The sequence below is a fragment of the Hemicordylus capensis genome, chromosome 6 (assembly GCF_027244095.1).
Source record: "Hemicordylus capensis ecotype Gifberg chromosome 6, rHemCap1.1.pri, whole genome shotgun sequence".
NCBI classification, from domain to species: domain Eukaryota; kingdom Metazoa; phylum Chordata; class Lepidosauria; order Squamata; family Cordylidae; genus Hemicordylus; species Hemicordylus capensis.
Window position 1 is genome coordinate 154,675,808 of NC_069662.1, and position 26,402 is coordinate 154,702,209.

The window sequence follows — 26,402 nt, forward strand, 5'->3', positions numbered from 1 at the left end:
AAATGTCCATACAACTAAATACAAAAGATTACTGGATAGAAAATACCTGCGAACAGGGAGTCTGGGAGTACTTCTGGATCCACACCTCTCCCTGGTATCTCAGGCTGAGGCAGTAGCCAGAGGGGCTTTCTATCAGCTTTGACTGATATGCCAGCTGTGTCCATTTCTTGAGACGAACGACCTCAAAACAATGGTACAAGTGCTGATAACCTCTAGACTTGACTTCTGTAATGAGCTCTATGTGGGGCTGCCTTTGTATGTAGTCTGGAAACGTCATGTCGTAAACCTGTCAGGCTAGTCTCCAGTTGTATGACACCCAGGAGGCTGCCAGCACTGGCGTTTAGCTTATCAGCCAGTGGAGCAGAGAGTAGACAGAGAGACAAAGTAGGTTATAAGGCAAAGCAGGACAAGCAATCCGACAGCAGAGCCACTCCCAGTTGTAACGATATCTAAGCCAGTTGACCAAGTCCAGATCAAGTTCCACAAGCAGAGTACAAACGGTCCAGGGTCAGTGCATGAGCAAAGCAAGCAGGAACACAGCTGGGTAGTACAACAAACATGACGTTGCTTCCAGCACTGCAAGTGTGGTGTGGTGGTATTAAATAGGTGAAAACCATGTGCTTTCAATCATTGGCCTCTGACTCAGCAGTTCTCCTTGTTAGCCGAGTAGTTCTATGCATGCATCTCGTAATCTCCTCCTGTCTCTTTGACTAGCGCCTCTCTACAGCTGAGATCGGCTGTGTCTCCTCCACAGGAGCTGTCATACTAGGCTCCGTCTCTTCCTCAACGTCCTGTGAATTGTCCCCGTTTGCCTTGGCAACTTCTTGCCTTTGAAGCTGCTTCACTTCATCTTCCACTGTCGCACTGCCTGTCTCCTCCTCATCTTCAGAGTCCAATAGCATGCCCATGACACTTCAGTTGGTACAGAATGCAGTGGCCAGGTTGGTCTCTGGGTCATCTTGGATAGACCATATCACTCCTATCTTAAAAGATCTACACTGGTTGCCGATAAGTTTCTGGGCAAAAGACAAGGTGCTGGTTATAACCTATAAAGCCCTAAATGGCTTGGGCCCATGGTATTTAAGAGAACGTCTTCTTCATTATGAGCCCCACTGCCCATTGAGGTTGTCTGGAGAGGTCCGTCTCCAGTTGCCGCCAGCTCTCCTGGTGGCCACACGGGGGTGGGCCTTCTCAGTTGCTGCCCCAAGATTGTGGAATGCCTACTGAAATACGATCCTCCCCATCTCTGACCATTTTTAAACAGCATTTGAAAACCCACCTCTTCACCCAAGCTTTTCCAGCTTTTTAAATTGTTTAGATTTTAATTTGTGTTTGATTTTAAATTGTTTTAAGTTTTTGTGTATGTTTTTAACTTGTTTTTATGTTATTGTTAACTGCCCTGAGACGGAAGTTTGGGGTGGTGTACAAATACGATGGATAAATAAATAAATAAATAAATAAAAAATGCAACCATATCTTTTCAGATCCCTGCATTTACGTTTATTTACTCAATATATTTTTCATCTTCAATGTCTTCTAATATTTTCTCCTTCAGTCTTCTACTAATAATATATTTAGAAGACTGTGGTTTGATTTTGATTGTAAATGTATTACTAAGAAATCCAATCTATCTGCTTTTTCTTGTCCTGCTTCATGTGTCATCTTCCATTTATATTATTGGGTGTCATTGATAAACTCTCCGATTCTGTCCACAGTTGACAGTATATCAGAAGCACATGTAGCTAAAATTCTCATTTGGAAAGACGCCTTCAGTCAGAAGAGCCAATATAGTCTAGGGGGGGAAATAGTTGTTTCATATCATAACCTTTACAAACACCCTAATTAAGATCAGGGCATCTGTGTTAAAAGGCAAAACTGAGATTTTATTTCCTGATATTGATTAAAATTAGGTTATGATCATACGAAGTATGAATTTAAATTATTATGAATATTCACCCATGTTTCTTTGCTAAGTAGAAACAAAGAATATATAAAATAAAATATATCCTTTACACAATAATATTTCGGCGTGATCCAGTATCATGTCTCAGATGCACAAGAGATGTGGGTATCTCGTAGGACCTTAGTAAGTCTGCTAAAGTAGCCGAGCTGATAGTAGGGGTCTGGGTTCAAGTACCAAGATGACATGATACAGCATTGTTGAATAGCTGTGTAGTAAGTACCATGGCCAGCAGTAAGGCCTGCAGCATCTGGGATAACTTCCTGTGAGAGTTTAGTAGGTAGCTAGTAGTTATGACACTCAACTTTATCTGAGCACAACTTGAAGTTGCCTCCACTCCAGTGCAAGCCAAACAGGCTTTTCCAGTTTAGATTTTAATCCAAAAGTCCGGCCGTCTTTCCTCACTCCCAACAATCTATCTGTTCATCCACCCACCCGCACCCTTTATCCAAACTGCCCCCTAACCCTTTTTGTGACTCTGGCATCCCCCTTTACTCCTTTCCCCTCACTGATGCATCCATGGACACTCCTTGAATCTTGGGGGAAGGGGCTTGGGGGAGCAGGTGTTATTGGGTATTGATGAGGGTTGTGTGAAGGAACAACATAAGAACATAGGAAGCTGCCTTATACCAAGGCAGATCATTTGTGCACCTAGCTCAGTATTGTCAGACTGGTAGTGCCTCCTCCAAAGTTGCAGGCAGGAGTTTCTCTCGGCCCTATCCTGGAGATGCTAGGGAGGGAACTTGGAATTTCTGCATGCAAGCATACAGGTGCTCTTCCCAGAGCAGCCCCATCCCCTAAGGGGAACATCTTACAGTGTTCACACATAGTCTCCCATGCAAATGCAAACCAGGGTGGACCCAGCTTAACAAAGGGGACAATCCATGTTTTTTACCACAAGACCAGCTCTCCTTCCCAATTGGACCCCAATTGGACCCTGGCATTATCAGACACACAACAAGGTCTGAAACAGGCTTGATATTGAATTTTGAAAGAAGAACAATGTTTCAAATTGGGATGGAAAATAGTACATTTTTATTATGAACATTCTGAACCTGACTGGTTCAGAAGCAACGCTGTTGTTCCAGATATAGCCTGGGCACGCCTGATGGAAATCAAGCTGGAATTGTAAATAATTGAGGGTTTACAATCTATAGAAATGTTCCTTGGCATCTTCATCTGCCTCAGTTGGGATTTTTTTTAAGGAGTGAACACTTTTAGGTGGTCAGTATGCTGATTGAGGGCTTCCCTTCCCACTTTGGATACTTTATCTTACATGTCTGAACTACCAGTCTTTGGTTGGGAGGATGACAACCCACTTTCAGATAAGTGAGAAACTCTTCCTGGGATTTCATGTCAGATAGAACTGGAAGCTGTGGGATTTTAGGGGCAGATTCCTCCAGCTCATGGTCACTATTAGAGGGGCCCTGGGGCCATGATGCCCAGAGATCATCCTATTGCTCACTTTTTTCCTTCCCCAAAAAGCACTCTGGTGACTAGGAATGATGAACTGATACTGCTGACAACAGGGAGGGTTTATTTATAGGTGTGTGTGTGTGTGAGAGAGAGAGGCGGGAGAGGAGAGATGATTTTTCCTTTTGAACATAATACACATATTGCATATTGTTTATCCATGTTCCTTATATGTTATTGTGCTGATGCAGCCTCTACTTTTTACTTTGTCTGCACTAATAACATTAAGGTTGGCTGAGTGTTATTGTAATTGATTTGTATACTTGAGCCATTTTAGTACAGTGTAAGGTAATTCTGTTTGTAAGTCTTGATGCAGAGTGGAAAAAAGACTTAATTTATGTGATAAAACAGTTGCAGCAGTTTTGTTGCAGAGATACACACACACACACACACACACACACACACACCTCGAGATAAATTGGCCCAGGTCATTTTAGCTTATCTACAGACGCTTGTTTCACCACAAATTTATACCAAATCAATTGTTCCATTGGGTATGATTTGTCCACTGAGACAACTGATCCAATTACTGATTTGTATAAGAAGATAATCCCATGAATTAATAAAATTGAATCTATTCAATAAGCACATTTGAATAAGAAAAAGATTTTTTTTAAAAAAAATTCTAAGAACAACACATTTGAATAAGAGAAAAATATTTCCAAGAATATATTTATGAATACAGATTAACACTGAATAATGTAGGCAAGACCTCACAGATAATCAAATGGCCCCTACTGAGGGCTGGGACTGAGAATACAATGCTTTCTCTTCTTTCCTGCTCATAGCATTTGTCTTTTCATAAGTAATCAAGTTTTCATGTCCTTTTTCTCTCTTACTCAGAAATATTTATTCAAGATGTTCTGAGGGACCTGAAAAAACATCATGTGGATGTAGATAAGTTGAACCCACTGGAGCTGGATGAGATGGCCGATATCATTGCTGATGCCATTCAGGCTGTGGATGTGGATGAAGAAAAGAAAAATGCCGCTGGGAAGGTTGAAGGGGAGAGAGCAGAAAAGAGAGTGGATGCAGAAGGAAAAGGTGATTATGAGATGGAATTAATGGATGAAGGTTATCACGGGCAAGGTACTAAATCTTCCATTTGCTTTTCTCTTTCCAAAGCAATTGGGTTGTTGAAAATGTCTAAAAAGAGCTTTCCAAACAAGGAAAAGTCACCTGCCCCACTGCTTGCTCATTGCCCCCTAGTCTCCTGCTGTTTGCTAACTCCTCTCTGTTTCTGGCGCCCTGCCAGCCCCTATGCCATCATTATGCTGTATTCAGAGGGTAATGTGGGTACACTACCTTTATTCCCCTTGTATAGAGGTATTTAGAGCCATGTGGTGTTACAATTTTCACATCTCCCCACTTGGAACACACACACTCGCAGTGCTTGTGTTGGGAGCTTGCACAATGCGAACACAGGATTGGATGAGGATGTGCATGGCTTGGTGTGAGGAGGGGAGCGGGGAGAGCAGGTTCCTGCTGGGTCGACTCTCATCCCAAGAACCTGCACTTGGTGCTGGGATGCACATGGTGCCTGTGCATGCGTGGGCACCATTTGCATGGCCAGCATGGTGTTGTTAGGCATGGATTCTTGGGATGAGTGCCACCCCAGCAGGAAGCTGCATGGGGTGGCCCATCGGACGTAAGGACCTGCTCTTTCCTGCTCTCCTCCTCTCTCTCTCTTTTTTAAAGCCCCCACTCGCTGCTCTCCTCCCTGCAGCTCCAAATTGGTGCACAAACTTCAGTTTTTATATTTTTTACATTTCAGTTCACAACTTCACAACTTTTACAGCTTCAGTTTGTGCACATCCCTAGCATTGGAGAAATGTAAAAAATACCATTTGGACAAGGTGACAAGCACAAGAAGATATAGATTTCCATAGATAATAGGAGTGCAGGGATGGGTGGGTACTCATGGGGGGGGATTCTTAAGCACAGGAGGAGTTGTGTGCCCTCCCTCTGGCCCTAGTGATTCCTCAGTGCAACCCCCAGCCCAACTGGTTTCTCTGCCTGCCAGGCTCACTTCCTGTTTGGTAGACTGGTTAAATAAGCAATTTAAAACTAGTGGGGCTCTTGTAGGAAAGAATTGTCAGGTGGGGTAACAGTTCAACACCCTTCTGCAACTGCCTTTCCTGTTTTACTGCAAGGGAAATAGGAGGATTCTCTCCAGAGTGTGCTTTAAATGTTACTCTCATTAGAGATGTGCATGGAACCCGATTTCCTGGTTCGGCTTGAATCCAGACCAGATTTGAACCACCCTGAGCTCAATTGAGCCCAGTCCCAGTCCAGCCATTGAGCTGGCTTGAGGGGCTTGATGAGTATACTTCTAAAGGGGAATCCAGCAAGGATTCCCCTTTACAGGTAAAGTGTTAAGGTGGTGGTGAGGGCAAGGGAAAAGGCTGTCGCCTTTAAGTATTTTACCTTTCAAATCAAGCCACGGCGACTACGTCGGCAAAAGCTCTTTCCACCCCCCTGCCGGCTTCCTAAGTGACTGGGTGGCCATGCTCTGGTGGCCTGGTCATTTGGGAGGCCAGCAGGCGCGGTGGTGGAAGAAGCACCCGCCGCTGCCTCTGTCATCCCCGCTGCCGCAGCCCATACAAAGCCTGAAACCATCTGCAGCGCAGCTGCCCAGTCACTTGAGAGGCTGTCAGTGGGGTGGAAGGGGCTTCCACTGTGGTGGCCACCGTGGCTTGATTTTAAAGGTAAAAAGAAGCTCCTGCCTCCATTTTATATATTTTATATCCCACTCTTCCTCCAAGGAGCCCAGAGGGGTGTACTACATACTTAAGTTTCTACGCACAACAACCCTGTGAAGTAGGTTAGGCTGAGAGAGAAGTGACTGGCCCAGAGTCACCCAGCAAGTCTCATGGCTGAATGGGGATTGGAACTCCGCTCTCCCCGGTTCTCATCCAGCACTCTAACCACAACACCACGCTTGCTCTCAGTAATTCATTCAGTAATTCATACTGTAGGTGCTATATTAAAATATGTCTTCCAGTTGGATTTCCCTGATACTTATGTCCTGTTGATTACTTAATACCACTGTTTAAAACTATTTATATATGCCTTTTGAGGCAGGCATTGCCTTTAAGGTGACTTGCTACAATTATTTATGGTATGTATGTTTAATCTTATTGATGGGAAATATTGTGTTTATTAGATATCTTCCATCTACCCAGTGTACTAAAATGATTTATTATTTATTTTAATCAGCTACTTAACCATCAGTCAAAGCAAGGCAGATAGTATTTGAACTAATCTTTTTTGAGAACTCAGAATCACAAAGCTCCATAAATGTGCACCATCTAACACATTTGTTTTCCCTGAGTTCAGTTCCTCGTCCCATTTCCATTTGCTTGATTGGTTCTATTTATGCTCACAGCACATACAGTCAGTTACGTACATGCACACAGATTCATGTAGCAGGAACATGCACATCATGCTGCATGTGGATTTCTGGATATAGACCAGAGTTAGAAAGGTTAACTTATATCTGGACTATTTCTTTAAAAACAGATATAAAATAAATGGCTGGAATGCAAGTGAGATATGAAGAAGTCCATAGTTAGATAATTCTGCAAACCAACCATGAATCCATTAAAAAATCCACATTGATCATATCTACACATCACAATGTGTTCCTGTTTCTTTTCTAAGGATAGTCACGTCACTGTTTTTCAAAGTTTTCCTGTGATAGGCAATCTAGGTTTACCAGTGTGTGGTAACTGTAGCTTAAAGTACTGTCTTTATTAAATAAAAGATACTCAGAACACAGACACATATTTTTTTCTGAAAAGGGTCTGACTGAAAATCTGTTGCCATTCCTCATTTATTTGTGTAAACGTTATTTCTCTCGTAGAGGAAGACATGGTATTGATTTTTGTAAGGCGCTGGTAAACAGAGGTAAATTAGTCAGCCATACTATTGAACTAATTAATTATAATGCACTCTTACTGTACTTGTTCCATTGATCTTCCATTAGCAAGCTGTCCAAATGGAGTCAGAGTGACAAATCTGATCTAGGCATTTACTTTAGTCTTTCAGCTACATCTTAATGTTTAATGTACATACAAAGAGCACAATCTACAGAAAAGTAAAGCAAACTTAGTGTCTGTGGTAAACCTAATATTCTGTGCTTCACAACAAATGTCTGTCTAATGTTCCTACAGATGATGGTGTACAGAAAGAAGATGCCAAGGCTAAAATGGAGGTAAGGTGTATATTTAAGAAAATGTGTTCATGTCTCATCATATTAAACATGCATTGGTCATGAGAGATATGTTGATGATTGTAAAGGAATGGCTGAGTTTAGATGACCTTAAGTTAGAAATCGTGATCCAGCACAGATGTAAGTGCCCTTACACCCATTAATTTAAACTGACTTAAGAGTACTTTACTCTGTGTTGGTTTGTTGCTACTGGCTGACATCCAGACTAACATTGCACATGCTGAAAAATGTTGCATGCACACGGGGGAGGAACAATTTTTCCTAATCACCCCTTCTGCAGCCCGCAGTATCTCCTGAAAACATGTTGCCCAGGCCCCCACAACCCTCAGAACATATTTTCAGAGGGTACAGTGGGGAAAATCACTTCTCCCTTGTTGCCTGCATGCAGCTTTTTCAGCATGTGCAACATTAGTCAGGGTGTCAGCCACTGGGTTTAGTGTTCAGCAACCAAACTAAAAACAAACACAGTTAAATATTTCTCTTAGGCTGTCATCTTAAACTCATGTAAGTGGGCTTGCATTCCATCAAAATCAAGTAAATGTGTCGAGAATTGTAGCACTACAATCAGCTTCGTTACTCTTAATGACCAGGCTGATATCCAGAATTATTTTCCCTCACAGAAGCTTAAGCCCACCACAGACCAAAATCATATAGTCTTTCAATAGTAGCACTCTGATAAAACAATAGCAATACTAATAGTAAGCCACTGAGATTTGTGGGTCACAGATGTTTCTCAAACTAGAGATAAACACGCCTGGGTAAAAAAAACCCAAAAATGGGGGGAGGGGGAGGTTCCAGTTCCCCCCAGGCCTGTATATCTCTAGTTCAAACTCAAGCTTTAGTTCTACAAATTCGTAGAATAACTTGCTACCATTTGAACCAAATTCTCCATTATTGAAGGCACAGTGTGTTTATTTCCTTGGTTTTGTGCATCTCATATGTGCAAATCTTCCCAGATAAACTTTCTAGGGAGGAGACAGTTTTTAAGGCATTTCTGGAGAGCAGAGTTCCATTAAAAATCCACTTGTACGGGGCTTGAAATGAGTGAGGGAAGAGAGAGGCTTGATCTGGGCTTTTCAGTTGCAAGGTGTGATAGGAAATGGAATATAATGGCTTGCATTGGTGTTTGCAGGAGTTTTAGTAGGGTGGGGGAGGCCAAGTACATACATAAAATACAGAAATTGCTCTGCTTGAATCCATGAATCCAGGGCAAGGGATAACTGCCCCCACTTGTCTCTCTCCTGACAGATGATAGCTTGGAAAACCCAAGGCCTCTGAATACGTTGTTCAGGCAGGATCAGGCACTCCATGCTGCCCTTGGCCGTAGCAGTAGTCTGGTTCCACTGAGTTTCATTCCAGTGGAACCTGAAACCAGAGTTGATTTGATTTTAAAACCATGGTTCTAAAATTTACAGGGAAAGAACGAACCAGAGTCTTGTCTTGGTTTTTCTTTCTAGATAAGAGTTGAGAGATAGGGCTGGGTTCAGACATTGTACAGAACCACAATTACATTTTGGTTTAGCACAGTATCCCCAAGCCTTGGGAACATGTACCTCCTCTGCTCACATGAGTCTCAGCAGAATTTTACATCTGATTGAGGTTTAAAACAAACCAAGATAGGTCATGATGTCTGAACCAATAGATGGTTTATTAAAACCAGCTTTCCTAAAATAAACCTGTGTCTGAAACCTACTTCATATCTTGGTTTCTTTTAGGGAAAGTAGTTAGATTAGAATATATTCCAATCATTTGGTCTGTATAACATGGCTAATTTATTTTTTATTTTTTTTAACATCTGCAAAAGTAAAATTCTTCTGAGGCTCATGCAGGCAAAGGAAGGATGTATATATGCATACACAAGGCTTGGGGCACCTGAACTGGCCCTTAGTCTAAAGATAGGACCAGGGGCATAGGGAGCTTGCCAGTGGCCTCTTCCTCCCAATGTTGCTGGCCACACACCCCTGTGTCAGCATCAGGTTCAGGGTGTGTGGCTGCATGGACCCACTTCTACTCTTTTCCAGCCAGCAAATGAAACACTGGCTGGGTTTCTCTCTCTCTCTCTCTCTCTCTCTCTCTCTCTCTCTCTCTCTCTCTCTCTCTCTCTCTCTCTCACCAAGGGAGACAATGGGAGCACCCAGTTAGCGCTTCATTTGCTGGCTGGGAAGGAGCAGAAGAGGGGTTGTACCTCATGCTCCCAGCCAGCGAGTGCTTCATTCACCAGCAGGATGTTGGAGGAAAACAAAGGGCTTCTGGGGGGGGGGCGGGCAAAGGGGTGCCATGATGCCTCTGATGGCCCAGGAACATTTGTCCCCTCTTGTTCAGTAGTGGCTGCACCACTGGATAAGACTGTCACTAGCTCTCAAGACTTAACAGGATTGAAAGTTTCAAGATCTGAACTTAGGACACGTAGGAAAGACAGGGCTCATACCACTAGTAGCAGCAAGATTGGAATTGGGTCAGTCAGGGATATCTAGAGCTCCTTCACCCAAGATATCTGTCTAGAACAGGGATGGCAAGGCAGGAAATAATGCTAATGCTTTATGTTTCGCCACTATAGACACCTGTAGGTCCTTACACTCTGTTCCAAGATGTGGGGTCTTTTGAAAGAATGAGATCAATAGGATTTAAGAGAGAGAATACTTTAGGAAAAATAGAGATGACACAGTTCCTATACTGCAATCTACTTTGTCAAAAGATTAAATGTACACTCTAGGCTAAGACTGTTTTCTAGTTCTAATCCTTGGTAAACGGGCAACTGTATACTTAAAATATGCATCCATATACTTAGTATAGCTTCAGGATTCTGTGAGATTTTACAGGACTGAATCCATGAAATTTTATGTAAAGATACATAAGGACTATATTCATGAACAAAAATAGAAATACCTCTCTTTTTTCATATAGAAGAATTATTTGGGTGCAAAACAACTTGACTTCCTGAATGGGAACATGGCAACTGAAAATCTGCCTTTGTCCAAAGAGTCCTTTAAAACAGAAATGAAGAAGTCAGAAGATTCAGATCTTTCCTCTTCTTCTGAGGAAGTGAAGGCTGGAATTGAAAATGTGAAGAGTGAAACATTCTCAAAGGAACTGATAGCTGAAAAGAAAGCTGAGTTGGAACCCAAATCTAAAGAGCTGACTGAGCTTCGTCACTGGAATACATTGATTCAGGATGAAAGTGCTTATGAAGAAACTAAAAAAAAGCTGGGAGAAGGCCTACAGCTAGATGCAAAGTCTTCTAAAGAAGAGGAATATGGCTACATTGTGACAGAGAAAGAGTATGTATGCTAGTGAAGATGAATGTTGTTTGTTTACTAATATAAACCTTTTAAACATTTCAATTGTGTATGTCATAGTGACCCACAGAAGTCCAAGATGGCTCACAATATCAAAAAAGCAATGTTAAAAGCATCAACAGCACAATAAAAGCAAAATAATAAAAAAGGGGGGGAGTCAAATGCACAGCACCCATGTCAAATCTGGGAGTGGGATGAAGAACAACCCATATCATACTTACACATGGCCTTGTTGTTAAAAGTAATCAGAATACTCTTTTGTTGGCTATTGTCTCCTTTGACTGCTTTGATGGGAAAAGTCTATGTAGGCTATTTATCTGCTTCTTGGATTGACAGCCTAGTGACCCACACAGTGCATCAGTAGCAGTATTAATGGTTTTGTGGTGTGTGCTTTAAACGTTAGGCTTTACTCCTCAGTTGGGCTGGGATCATGCTGCATTTCCGAGCCCTGTTCATGTAGGGACCATCTAATGCTAATGCCATCTATGCTCTGCTTTCTAAAATGCTTGTGTTTTTAGAAAGATACAGGGCTAGGCTATAAGAAATCTTGTTATCTTCATTGAAGCTTGGTTTTGAGAGAAACTGTGGGACCCAGTTGCTACCTGTTGTTCTGCTCAGTCACGTGAGGCTGCTAAGTTGAAAGGGACAGTGAAGGAACCAGGTAATCCAAAAAACAGAAAAAACACTGAACATGCTCATGTTTCTTGAATGCCTCGTTTATAGAAAATACTTTTATGGATGGCTGCGATACCTACCTAACCTCTGAGCTGAAAACCTGTGAAGGCATGTGGGACATACACATCACTGAAACAATATCAGGTGCCAAAAGGATATGTCAGGGGTAGCTCAGTGGGGCACCTCACGGCTGCTCTAGAAGAGGAAATGGCTGGCCTGGAGGTACTGCAGTTCTTCCAGGGTGTGGATTTATTTATTTATTTTATCTATCAAATTTGTATGCCACCCCAACCTTCCATCTCTGGGCAGCTCACAACAACCTAAAAAGTTGAAATAAAAAGAGAAATAAAAACCTTACAACAGTTTAAAACCACAATTAAATTAAAAAGCTTGGGTGAAAAGGCAGGTCTTTAGAGATTTTTAAAAAGTTGTCAGTGATGGGGAGGTTCTCATCTCAACATGGAGTGCATTTCCAGAGTCTCAGGGCAGAAACTGAGAAGGCCCACCCCGGTGGAACCGTCAGAGAAGCTGGTTGCAGCTGTAGATGGACCTCTCCCGATGATCTCAATGGGCGATGGGGCTCATGGCAAAGAAGATGTTCTCTCAAATACCCAGGGCCTAAGCTTTATACAGTAGTTATACTTGTATTATACTTGTATAGCTATACTTGTATACTTGCACCTTATATTTTGCCCGGAAACGTATTGGCAGCCAGTGTAGCTCTTTCAACACAGGAGTAATATGTTCTCTCCAATAGGACCCAGAGACCAACATGGCTGCTGCATTCTTTACCAATTGCAGTTTCTGGACTACATACAAAGGCAGCCCCACATAGAGCACATTGCAGTAATTAAGTCTGGCGGTTACCAGCATATGTACCACTGTTCTGAGGTTGCTCATCTCAAGAAATGGACACAGCTGTTGTATCAGCCAAAGCTGATAGAAAGCACCTCTGGCCACCTCCTCAACCTGGGACACCAGGGAAAGTTGTGGATCCAGAAGCTCTCCCAGACTGTGCACCTGTTCCTTCTGGGGAAGTGTGACCCCATCCAGAACTGGCAGATCAAAATCATCCCATGTTCCGACCCTGAACAAAAAGTACCTCTTTCTTATCTGGATTCAGTCTCAGTTTATCCCTCATCCATCCCATCAGGGCTGTCCTTAAAGAGCCCTGGTGAGGTGCAGTGCCCAGGGCAAATCAGCCAGCGCGGGGCCCCCTTCTAGTTAATTCTAATGGGGGCTAAAAGAGCAGGGCCCGAGGCTGTCGCTCTGCTTGCCATGCCCTAAGGACAGCCCTGCAGCCCATTACTGCCTCCAGGCAGGCATTTAGGGAGGTTGTGCCTTCTCCCAATGATGCTGACATGGATAAATAAATTTGGGTGTCATCAGCATACTGATAGCATGCTGCGCCAAACCTCCTGATGATTTCTCCCATCAATTTAATGTAGATGTTAAAAAGCAATGGAGACAGTATGGAACCCTAGGCAACACCATACAAAAGTTCACATTCAGAAGAATGATAGTCACCAAGTGACACCAAGTGGAGGGAAGTAAGAAGTGGGGTCCCCCAGGGATCTGTACTGGGACCGGTGCTTTTTAATTTATTCATAAAGGATCTAGAAACGGGGGTAAGCAGCGAAGTGGCCAAATTTGCAGATGATACCAAACTCTTTTGGGTAGTGAAATCCAAAACAGTTTGTAAGGAGCTCCAAAAGGATCTCTCCAAACTGGGGGAGTGGGTGACAAAGTGGCAAATGCGGTTCAATGCTGGCAAGTGTAAAGTGATGCACATTGGGACAAAAAACCTCAACTTCAAGTATACACTGATGGGATCTGAGCTGTTGGTGACTGACAAGGAGAGGGATCTTGTGGATATGGTGGACAGCTCGTTGAAATTGTCGACTCAATGTGCGGCAGCTGTGAAAAAGGGATCATTAGGAAGGGGACTGACAATAAAACGGCTAATATTATAATACCTATACCAAACTATGGTGCGGCCACACCTGGAGTACTGCTTACAATTCTGGTCACCACGTCTGAAAAAGGATATTGTAGAACTGGAAAAGGTGCAGAAGTGGGCAACCAAGATGATCAGGGGCCTAGAACACCTTCCTTATGAGGCAAGGCTACAACACCTGGGGCTATTTAGTTTAGAAAAGACCACTGCGGGGAGACATGATAGAGGTCACAAAATCATGCATGGTGTGGAGAAAGTGGATAGAGAGAAATTCTTCTCCCTCTCACATAACACTAGAACTAGGGGTCATCCCATGAAATTGATTGCCAGGAAATCTAGGACCAACAGACAGAAGTACTTTTTCACACAACACGTGATCCACTTGTGGAACTCTCTGCCACAGGATATGGTGACAGCCAACAACCTGGATGGCTTTAAGAGGGGTTTGGATCACTTCATGGAGGAGAGGTCTATCAATGGCTGCTAGTCAGAGGGCTGTGGGCCACCTCCAGCCTCAAGGGCAGGGTGCCTCTGAGTACCAGTTGCAGGGGAGTAATGGCAGGACATAGGGCATGCCCTCAACTCCTTTCTGTGGCTCTCAGTGGCATCTGGTGGGCCACTGTGTGAAACATGATGCTGGATAGATGGGCCTTGGGCCTGATCCAGCAGGGCTGTTCTTGTGTTCTTATGACACCATCTGGAATTTGCCAGAGAGGTAGGGATGGAACCACTGCAAAGCAATGCCTCCCCGCTCCCCAATCCTCTCAGACACTACAGAAGGATACTATGGTTGATAGTATCGAGATCCAAAAAGTCCAACAGAGTCTCACTTCCTCAGTCAATTCTCAATTGGAGATCATCCATCAGGCCAACCAGGGCAGTCTCCACCCCATAGCCCACTTGAAAGCTGGTTTGAAATGGGTCTGAAATGGGTTGAAATGAAACTGTCATTTCAAAGGAAGTTTGAAATGGGATCGTGATCATCTGTTTCCCTATTTAAGCCGCAACAGCCCACAGCAGGGTGAGCGGCTAGAGAAAGAAAGAAACTCCTGGCTGCAAGGCAGGAGACTGAGGAAAACCACTCCTGACCTTCTGGGGGCCATACCAGAGCCTAGGGCATGAGGAGACACTCCTGAACCCGGATCAAGGCACAGCAAAGAGAAGGGACACTGGGCAGCCTGGTTCACTACTGTCAGAGGCAGCAGAAGTTAAAGAGTCAATCCACTCGTTTTCCCCGAGCAGAGATTGAATGGGTGACTTTGTGCCAGTTGGTACTGCTTCCTAAGACTTCAGTTGTGACATCATGAGCCCTTTCTCATCCATTTCAGGAAGCCTTAAAATGCTTACCTCCCTGATAGACGATCAAGGGCTCCTTCATGGTTGGGTGGATCACCCACCCCGACGATATCTGGTGGCTTGGAGTGTAGGGGGCTGGAATGTGTCTTCCCAGCTCTTGGAACTCTTCGTGCAGAGCATTATAGGGATTCTTCCGGCACTGGCCAGGAAGCTACTCACATGCAGATGCCACACGGCACTGACACACAAGCACTATCATGCCCCAAATCTGGCTAAGCAGGTTTGCTGCTGTGCCGCCTAGTCACACACGCTGGCAAAACCAGGCTGGGCTTCCTTAGCCCAGTTTTGCCCGTCCGTGTGAATAGCCCCTGTATGTTTTTGTTGTTGTGAGGATTATACCAAATGCACAACTTTTTAACATTATCTAACTTTAACCTTGTAAATGTGGTGTGCATTCAGAATACTTGTAATCTAAAGATTGTTTCACATATGATGGATTAGACCACACACTGTCTTTACACAAAATGTACTTCATAATCTGAGAAAGATACATACATTTCTTCCTCCATGTGTACACACTGTAGGGAGACATGACCAGGTTCACATACTGTGCGTGCTAAATCTGTAAAGCAGCCCTAAGTAACATGGAGAGGACATGGTTTGTTTTATTACGAAATAACAAGAATGGAGAAGTTAGCTGGCAGATGACAGGAAAGAGCAGGCAAGTCTGTAGTGGTCCAGTGTAGAAGAACTGCGCTAAAAAGTAGGAATGCTTAGTGGAGAGAGTGGCTTTGCTGTTTCAGGCATAAAGAAAGCAAGGTAAGAGAAAGAACCCAAGTGGGGTGATGGTAGATGTGTTTGGAAGCTCAAAAAGAAATTATAAAATTTTTTGTTAGGGACACATCAAGGAGGACCTTAAAATGAAAATTAGTGTGTAAAGCAATAGTTTGGTGCTGCAATTACCTAGAGCGAGCAAATTCATCAGATCCAAGTGCAGAGTTTAAAGTTGGTAGAGATTTAATTTCTGCAAATTATGAAACTGAATACTCTTTCCTGACATAATTTACAATTTAGGGAGGTCAGAGCTAAATAGATATAAACAAGTTGTGTTTTGTGTGCACAGCAAATAGATATCTGCAGTAGCATGCTAGGTAAGTCTTTCTATTTTTAATACTGTTATTCCTAGCTTCATATCCTCTTGCCCTACCAAAACTGTTCATGGCTCTTTCAGCTTGTCAGAACGTTATTAGCAAAGTTGTATATAATAAAGAAATGAAACTCTTCTAGCAGAAACCAGCCTTCTATTGGCATGAGGGGTCTTACATATTCATGCACTGAGGTTAATAGCTTGGAGTTCTTTTTACCTTGTGATCTCAAATGTGACTGAAAAAATTGCACTCAGCGGTATAGTTAGAAAGATGTCAGAGGTGATTCATTCACTGAGAGATTCTCAGTCTTTTGTTGGCTCCAGAGTCATGTTCCAAGGAGATATTTAAGATTACTTTACTGTATAACAAAACCCAGATATTTTAATTGTGTTGTGGAGCATAGATAAATATTTCCTTGTAGCTCTCAAATAAAAGATTTGTGATAGTTTAAGGCCTTGTCAAAATGGCAGCCTGCTTGTCAGTGGCGAGAACAATAATAGGTCACTCCTGCTGTTTCTTGAGTGACCTTTCAGATCTTCAGTGTGATCTATACTGATCCATACTAACCATCGGCACTAATCTTGGGGATGAATTGACAGGTTCAGTGTAGGCAATTGTCTGGCAAATCCTCTTGGGTGCTGCTTCAGCATTTTATTATGAGTAAAAACTGTTCAAAATGGATAATTTCCTTTGTAGCTTCTCCCTATAGATTTTTTTTTTTTGCCCCCATTTGTGTCAAGGGTTCCTTTCCCCCCTCCATTGTGTATCTTATAGTAAAAATGAAATGAAAAGTTAAATCTTTTATGAAACAATACCTTATATGGACTAACTAGCCTATAATGTTTTTGAAGCACGGAGTGTCACAGAATTCTGGAATTCAGATGAAGTTTAGGGGGCTCTCACAGAATTTGCAATGCAATTATCTCACTGCAAAAGGGTGTCCCATTGTGCCAGGTCACAGGAGGCCCATCCAGATTGCTATTAATATATAATAATTAATCCTAAATGAATTCCCTGTTTAAATTTTCAAGTAGCTCAGCTGCTTATTGACAGACGACACTGGATATATTAGCTTCTTAATAAACCAGATATTAATCCTGTTTGTAGAATAATCTCCTCTTGCCTTACTATCATCCTCACTTAAGGGCAGGCAGGGGGTAACTCTACAAGTCCACTGTTTAAAAAGAACAGATTCTTTTTAAGAACAGGTGCAGGTCTTTGAGCCATTGGCCCTCCCTACTACCACCTGCTTTAAATGCTCAGTTGGGGCCAAGGAAAGGAGGAGGCAGAAGACAAAAAGCAAGTAGACAAAAAGGGAAACTAAGAAATAAAACTGGAAGAGGAAGTGGTATTGAGGAATGAAGGAAAGGGGAGATTGTAGAGGAGTGGGGAGACAGAGAAAATTGGATAAAAAGGAGGGATGCATGTAGGATGAGGTAAGAAGGCTGCAGGAGTATAAGGAAGGTTGAAGTTCACATAATGATTGGAAATGATCAGCCAATCCTTTGGCTACATATACCTAGTTTTTTTGTTTTTTTTTAATCTACAGAAATATCTGCTATAAGTATTTACTTGCACTTACTATGGAATCTTTTTGTTCGCTGAATAAATGCTGGTTGTGTTTACCAGTGGCAAAATAAATTCACTCTTTTACCACCAAAACACATGGATTATAGAAACAATAAAGCATCAACAACAAAAAAATAATGAAACCATGAGCCAAGAGCAATTTTCACCAGCTTTGGCTGAGCTCTGCCCATTCCTTGAAGAGAATGACCTCAAAACAGTGGTCATTCTCTTCAAAGGATGGTCAGAGCTCAGCCAAAGTGGTGAGATCAAAACAGTGGTGCATCAGCTGGAAACCTGCAGGCTGGACTACTGCCCTATTCCTTATGTAGGGCTGCTTTTGTACATAGTTCAGAAACTTCTATCAGTCTAAAATGCAGCAGCCAGATTGGTCTCTGGGATAATTTGGAGAGATCACACTACAGTATACCTGTTTTTAAATAGTTGCACTGGCTGCTACTCTGTTTCCAGGATAAATATAAAGTGCTGGTTATTGTCTTTAAAGCCCTGAATTGCTTAGGCCTGGGTTACCTGAGAGAGCTCCATTCTCTGCAAGGTTCCCACTGCTCATTAAGATCATCAGGAGAAGTGTATCATCAGGTGTGACCAATTCATCTGGTGGCAACTTGGGATAAGGTCTTCTCAGTTGTTGTCTCTAGGTTTTGGCATGTGCTTCCCAGGGTCGTAAGAGGTTGATCATCTTTTGAGACCTTCAGGCAGGGCCGGAGCCACCATAGTGCAAACAGGTTCAAAGAACCTGGGCTGCCGTACTCAGGGGCTGCACATCACACCCCAGCCACACCCCCTGTGCCTGACGTGAGACGCAGGGGCATGGTTTTGCTCATAAATGGGGCCGTGCACCCTGTTTGCGAGCAAAATCACAGCCAGCACCACATTCGCAATGTGTGTGAGCTCCGCAGACCCTTCCAGACACTTCCAGTCCATTACATACCAGGGTGGCAAGGAGGTACGCTGCCACTCTGGCAGGACCATTTTTGAGAACAGCGCTGGCAGGGGAAATGTGGCGGGTGGTGGTGGTGGTGGTGAAGAGCACCCTCCCCAGTCCTTAAAGTTACCCCCCCCTTCAAACCGGCCGAATCACTGGTCTTTCGAACTGGTTCAGAAGCCCATGAAGGGTCTCCGAACTGGTTCCATGTACATCCCTACTACCTTCAGGAGAGTCATAATGATCCATCTTTTCAGCCTGGCTTTTGATAATATTCAACTGGTTTTTAATGCTTTAAAATGAGTTTTATTTCAATATTTTAAATTCTTTTATTTTATGTTTTATGTTAATATTTTAAACGGTTTTAATTTTTAATGTAAACTGCCCTAGCCACTTTAGGATAGACGATTTATAAATAAAACAAAATAAATTAGACAGGAACTACATTCAATAGCTTTGGCTTGAAGTAATGCATCTTATATTTAGCAAGTGGAGAGCAACTGGCCCTATCCAACCCCAGCACAGCATCCCTCCAGTGGCAGTTGTTGGTGTCTACCTTATGTTTCTTTTTAGAGTGTGAGCCTTTTGAGACGGGGAATCATCTTATTTATTATTTATTTTTCTGTGTAAACCACTTTGCAAACTTTTGTAAACCGCTTTGCAAACCACTTTGAAAAGTAGTAGTAGTAGTAGTAGTAGTAGTAATGGGAAGAACTCATATATTTTGCATATGTGTGTTTGTGTAGCTCAGTGGTAGAGCATCTAGTTTGCATGCAAAAGATCCCAGGTTCAATCCCTGACATCTTTAGGTAGGATTGGGAAAGGTTCCTGCCTGAAACCTTGGAGAAGCCACTGTCAAGTTTGTATAGACAGTGCCGAGTTAGATGGACCAATGGTCTGACTCGGTAAAAGGCAGCTTCCTATGCCCCTTTGTTCCTAACTTAGGAATGATGAGATTTAAACTAACTATATAAATGAATAAGAAAACGTTTGAATCACTTTCTTCTTGACTTTGGGATGTTCACTAAGGAAAATTTGGGGCAGCTAAGATAAAACCTGTATAAAACAGCTTCACTGAGAGCAATATGGAGAGCTGATGCAATATAGAGGCCAGATTTAGCAACAAATTAGCATTTCCCCAGTTTGAATCCTCTCTCTTATGAACTTACTAGGTGACTTTCAGCAAGCCACTTCCTCAGTTTCCCAACTGCAATATGGGAATATTAATACTTGCCTTACAGAGTTATTATCGGGATTAAACAAGATAATGTGAAGTGCTTTGAGCACTTCAAAGTGTAATACAAATGCTAAGTATTAAAATAGTTTTAAAAGTAATATATGTAGACACACCATTGTAGTCACCTGTTCTTTTCACTGTCTGTCCCATCTATTTTTATCTAGAATTTTCCCCTGCATCACTGATAGTCCTGCTTCATTCTAGAGCCATTTAGGGTTGCTTTGCATTTAGCATACTACCTTTTATACACCCACACCTAACCTGCTCCCAGATCCTTTCCCCTTGCATCCACACAACTCAAGGTTAAGCTGAGCAACTAGAACTGTCCCAAGGACAGCTTTTGTCTCTCTGCTTGTCTAGGGGGGATTGCTAACAAGCAGCCAGAAGGCCAGATGAGGCCCTCAAGAGGAATTTGGCCCCTCTGAATTTCCTGTAGTTTCCTGTAGTTCTGAGTTCTGTTGCCCTGTAGATCATGAAACACTGTTAATCCATAGTAGGAAAATTGAACAGTCGTGTTTTGGATTTCTCTTGTATTCTACAATGTACTATTGTTCAATTATAAACATTAGTTTAAAAAAATGTGTTAAGCTGCATTTTGATAAAATGTTTCATGACTTTTGTTACTTCTCTTCTGAGCCAGCTTGAGCAACTGAATTCTTGGTAAAGATTCCCATTATGCTTTCTAGTGGTGACAACGGTATATAATATATAAGTGCTTAAGGGCCAATATGCATAATTACCCTGAGGTAATTATGAAAGTGCTTCCCCCTCCCAAGCCCATAGCAAATCCTTGATTGTGGTAAATGGGGTCATCAGATTTGTTTGCCACAAGTAGAAGCTGCCACTTTTGCACATTGCTGCTGGGCCCACACTGAAAGAGTTTGGACTGGCGTACAGAAATGGCCATTTGCCACCAGCAGGGATTTGCCATGGCTGAAGCGGGGAAATGGCTGCCATGGTCAGAATAATCCTTTGTGTTGGTGCTTGCGGTATATATTACATACCGTAGTCATCACTAAAATGGAAAAATATAACAGAGATTGATGCAAAGGAGATCTCCACTATTAAAGCACCACCTTTTTTTTGTTCTTTAACTGTGTCCGGATTGTAGGTGGAGCTAACAAGTGAGAACCCCGAGTACAGCCTGCTTTGGTGTCACATTTCCATAATAACTCTGGAGAGCTGATCCCTCCTTTACTCCTACATTCCCGTTACCTTTTCCATGATATGTAATCTCCATTGACCTTCATAGTCTGACCACTGAAATTGATTTTTGCAAAGTGTCATCTGCTTTATAAATTGGTCTGGTCTTGAATCTGTCTGAGTTAAAAGGTTTAAATTTCACACTTATTTGTGGCAGGGAAGGAGGAGAAGGAAGGTATGAGCATAAAATGTGGCAAGCAGAGATTTGCTGTCTTGTCAAAACAGAAGTAAACTTATGAATGTTCAGTAGCTAATAAAGCCTTAGAGGAAACAACGCTGGAGAAAATGGATTGGAGCCAGGTACAGCTAAATTGCAATGTTCTTAAAATCATTACCACAGGCTGCTTTAGATCTTCGGTAATAGAACTCTAGGAGTTCTATTCCTGGCATAACTTGGTTAGCAAACACAAATCCTCATTAAATGTTAACTGCTCTTGCAATAACTCTTTTAAATCTTAATTTCAAATGTACAGAGATGTAGCTAGAGTTTAAGGCATGAGGTTGTATACAAATGGGAAATCCCTTGTATTTTGCTTTGGTCACTGGGTATCAAGATGAGATTATGTTGAACTTCACAACTTTATTGATAATGCATCAGTTAACAATTATTCTACCACATCCACACTATTTCTAAAGGGGGAGCTAGGAAGGTAGCTTCTGGCTGCCATCCTTGTGTGGGCAACCCCAGATTCCAAGCCTCAGGCCATCCTACCCCTTAAGCCTCATTGCCAGCCCCTAACAGATGCCAGGAAGGATCCCGGCACAGTGTCATTCTCAGATCACTAATCTTTTGAGGACAATGAGGTTACCAGTGTTCAAGGAAGAGACCCATCAAAGTTCCTCTTGTGTTATTAAGCCCCAATAAATTGGCTCAAGCAATCTGCTCTTCACCACAATGAAGCCTTAGGGTGTTCACCAATATCTTTAATTCACTTCCACCTCCTACCCAGCTCGTATTGTACCTGCCACAAGGGTGAGCTAGCCTAGCTTAACCTCCCCCATCCCGCTTGCCAATAGCACAGATACAAGAAGAACAGATTTTTATTTATTTATTTATTTATCAAATTTGTACACCACCCCAAACTTTCATCTCTGGGCGGTTAACAATAGCATAAACAAGTTAAAAACATATACAAAAAACTTAAAACAATTTAAAAATTTAAAAATAAACCAGAGATTAAAACCTGAAAAAATTAGGAAGCGGAGAGAGCTTGGGCGAAAAGATGGGTCTTCAGGTGTTTTTTGAAAATTGCCAGAGATGGAGAGGATTGTATCTCAGCAGGAAGCGCATTCCACAATCTTGGGGCAGCTACCGAGAAGGCCCATCTCTGTGTAGCCATTAAAAGAGTTGACAGTAACTGGAGACAGACCTCCTCAGATGACTTCAATGGGCGGTGGGGCTTGTAGTGAAGAAGATGCTCTCTTAGATACCCAGGGCCTAAGCCATTTAGGGCTTTATAGGTTATAACTAGCACTTTGTATTTTGTTCGGAAGCCTATTGGCAGCCAGTGTAGCTCCATCAGTAAAGGAGTAACATTGTCTCTCTGAGATGACCCAGAGACCAACCTGACTGCCTCATTCTGAACCCACTGGAGTTTCCGGACTATGTACAAAGGCAGCCCCACATAGCGCGCATTACAGAAGTCAAGTCTGGAGGTTACCAACAGATGTACCACTGTTTTGAGGTTATTGATATTGAGAAATGGGCACTGCTGGCGTATCAGCTGGAGCGGATAGAAAGCACCCCTGGCCACTGCCTCAACCTGAGAAACCAGGGAGAGGTGTGAATCCAGAAGTACTCCCAGACTGTACTTCTGAATCCAGAAATACTCCCAATACTCCCAGTATACACATACCATCCTGCATACTGAGGGTGCATTCTGTCTTCAGCTCTTCACTCAAGCCTTTTCAGCTTTTTAAATTTTTGTTTTAATCTGTTTTTGCCTTTTAGATTGTTTAGATTGTTTACTGTATACTGGAGCAGATCACCATTGTGACAGATCACCTATGTGACTCTCTGAGATCCTTAAGGGACCTACTGCCACAGTCCAGTTTAATTCCACAGTTGAAAGCTCCACCAAACAAGGTGCTCCCAGTGGCGTCCCTCCCCTTGTAGCCTCTGTATCACATCCCATAATATGATGGGGGGGTCATCTGACAGGAAAAGGTTTTGGGGAGGTGCAGGGGGCTGAAGTGGGGAGGTGGTCCAGTGTCCAGGAAAGAACCATGGGACAATTGAAGTTTTGCTCTTGCAGCTCTAGCTCCAAGCCAGTATTCCTTTTTAAAATAATGGAAATATACATTATAAATCAATATTGTGAATTTTGAGTCTGACTTCAGTAATGTAGGGTTTATTTATAGCTGTGCTAAAGCTTTTCTTCCCTTATTTTTTAACCGACCATCTCCGCCCCCACCTTGGAATTCCTTATAATATTTTTATATGTGTTGAAACTGCATTCAGTGGTGGGGGCTAGGGTGGGCAGGGAAGAATGTGAAAGTATATGTTGAAATTTTAGTATATACCAGGGAGAGTAACAAAGGACTGTCATTGGCTGCTCACCTTTATACTTTATTCTTCGTTTGTGGTACATATATGATCAAAATGAACACAGTATTACAAATGAGCTCATAGAAACGACAATGTTATTTACTTACTTACTTATTTATTTATTTATTTTGTATAAAAGACTTTTATTCCCACCTTTCCCCAAGGTTTAAGTGACAACTCAAGCTGTTCAAGCTGTTTCCAAAAGCAACAAGATATACCTGGGGTTCCCAGCCTTGGGGCCTCCAGATGTTGTTCAGCTACAACTCCCTTCAACCCCTGATGATAAGGGGAATTGTAGTCCAGCAACATCTGGGGACTCAAGGTTTGAAACCCCTGAGATATACAATTAAAATGAAGCATTAAAATAATCAAAATTACAAAAATTATCAAGGAATGCAATAATAAAATCACCGGAGAGCATCAGTAACAACAATTTGACATCTCTCTAAAAATATTTTTTTTAAATAAAGACGGTCTAAAGATTAATCCCTATGGAATCTCACCAAGTAACTTCTCACCAGCTTGTAAATTTGTTTCATAACAAAACATCTCCTGTTTATTTTGTAGAAAAAATAAATTTCCAGAATGGGAAAGATTTTATTATAGCTTACATAACTGATTCTAAATTGTATGAGGCAGAGAGTCATCATGTTTAAATGGCTACTTTTTAATGTAAGTGCCCAGTGAGATGTCCCATAAGTATTTGGAAGATTTAGAATTCCAGGTGGATTTAAAGAAGGATGGATTAAGAAGGGCAATGACTGACAGGTGGGAAACATTTATTGTATTTGAAAATTCTTTAACATTGGCTTACCTGGGCTCTTGGGGATTTAGAGAGTGTTGAGAAAGTACGCTGTTGCATTACTTCTTTTAAGTCTTTTTAGCAAATGGAAGAGCAGATGTGCATTACCTTTATGTGATTGCCGCTAATGTTGTTTGAACATACATCTATTTTCCAATCCCCTTCCCATCCCCTACCTGGAAGTACCAGGGGTTGAGCATGAGGCCTCCTGCATAGATAGGGAAGTTATGCCTCCTCCCAATGAGGTGAGAAGGCATTTAATTTTGATAAATAACTCTATCTCTGAATATCCTAATCTAGGCGCCTCGGTTAAATTTCTAGGCATGGTTCCCTGGTGCCTGAGGTTTGTTAAGCTCTGCTCTAAACCCATGTCTGGCTCCCCCACTGTGGCTCAGAGCAGGGGATCAGCTGGTTTAGGACACAGCTGGCAAGAAGTAGAACATATAATTAGTGATCTAAGACATTATTAAGCAAGGAGAGGAGCATTCAAACACTTCCTTGAGATGTGATAGTGTGAGGGATTTGGCTGGCCTTCTCCTAGAGGCGTTACAACTGATGTGAGTGTGTGGGGTGTGTGGTGTGTGCAAGGCTGTGGTGGTGGTACGTTGGCCCTCTTTTGAGGGTTGGCTGGGATGAGCAGGGGTCAGACTAGTGCTGATCTCTGCTCTGAGCCAGGGTGAAATGTTTGAACATGGGTTAGAGGCACATCCTGAGATTCAGCCAAAGCTAGTGCCTGAAATGTCTGAGGTGGAGTCCTTAAACCCACTCTAGTTGTTATTAATAATGTTTTAGTTTGGTGCTATAAGCCTTGAACCAACTCTGTAAGTCAAGTCCTATGAATTGCATATTGCAACTGAGTCTGAGAGGGAAGGCTTTCTAAGGGCTGCCTGATGAGTTCATGGTAAAGGTAAGATTTGAATTGGAGGATTCTTATTTTGAACTGTAGCCTGAACTGGAAATGTATCCTAAATTGGCTTTGAAGAAAATCTACAAAAATAGGCTTTTGTTTTCCTTATCTGTATTTCACCTCTTTAGCTCTTAATGCTAGACATGCTTAATTCTTTAGGGATGAAATCTAGAATTCACAACATTCTCACAGGTTGAATTAAAAAGCTTTTGCTTTAATTTCGTCTGTGGAATTTAAAATATGTGTGCAATAAGTTGCCCATTCCTGTGAAAGGCAATTCTTCTTTGCAACATTATCTGAAAGAGGGGGTTGATAACACATATGTGTTGCCAGCAGACAACTATAGTAAATTGTGTTGGAATATTATTCCAGCACATTGCAATATGATAACCCAGCTACTTTGCAAACCTTCAGGTGCAAATGTGTATGGCAGAGTTGAGGTAACGTTGAATGAACATAAAATTCAATGTTGAGCCTATTTGGGTTATTTCTTACTTTGACAGAAAAGCAGTTACTTGAACTGAAGTGACACGGCTGTCTGGAAGTACAGTAGTCTGTTCCATAACTGGTAACCCCGAATCTGTGCTTGGTTCGAGAAAGACAATACAGATTTTAATTTAGGGTGCTGAGGGAGACTTTTTTTAACAGGGTAGTGAATGGCTTTTTGGTAACTTGATTGGCAGTTGTGAGGAAGAAAACCAAATGAGGGGCCCTGTTATGAGCAAAACCTTTCCTCGGAATTGTGAGTTGCTCTTGTCGGACCAGCATTGGGCCTGGCATATGCTAACAATCAAACCATCTGTGTAACTGGATGAGAGTTTCCCTCATCAAGTGGATGAATTTGTTGGACAGTTTTGACAAGTGTATTGGGAAATGCAGAGAAAATGACATTCTTGTCATTGTTTTATACTCAATCTTTTCCCCTTTTGTATACAGCAATTCAGTAGATTTTATTGGGTGTCTGAGTGCTAGGCAGTAAGTGGTGCAACGGGGAAATGACTTGACTTGCAAGCCAGAGGTTGCTGGTTCGAATCCCCGCTGGTACTCATATCGGGCAGCAGCGATGTAGGAAGATGCTGAAAGGCATCATTTCATACTGCGCGGGAGGAGGCAATGGTAAACCCCTCCTGTATTCTACCAAAGAAAACCACAGG

The 26,402-nt window shown here is 42.3% G+C and overlaps 1 protein-coding gene across 6 annotated transcripts in view; it reads left to right on the forward strand.

The window, feature by feature from the left end:
- The window catches only part of PTPRN2 (protein tyrosine phosphatase receptor type N2), a 914,460-nt gene that overhangs the window by 338,894 nt on the left and 549,164 nt on the right, over window positions 1-26,402 (forward strand). For 5 of the 6 annotated variants that reach the window (XM_053263441.1, XM_053263436.1, XM_053263440.1 and 2 more), the window contains 3 exons: window positions 4,277-4,522; window positions 7,609-7,649; window positions 10,572-10,945. In XM_053263441.1, coding sequence (XP_053119416.1) covers window positions 4,277-4,522; window positions 7,609-7,649; window positions 10,572-10,945 — 661 coding nt within the window. The remainder of the gene's footprint in view (window positions 1-4,276; window positions 4,523-7,608; window positions 7,650-10,571; window positions 10,946-26,402) is intronic. The other variant, XM_053263438.1, reaches the window with a different exon arrangement.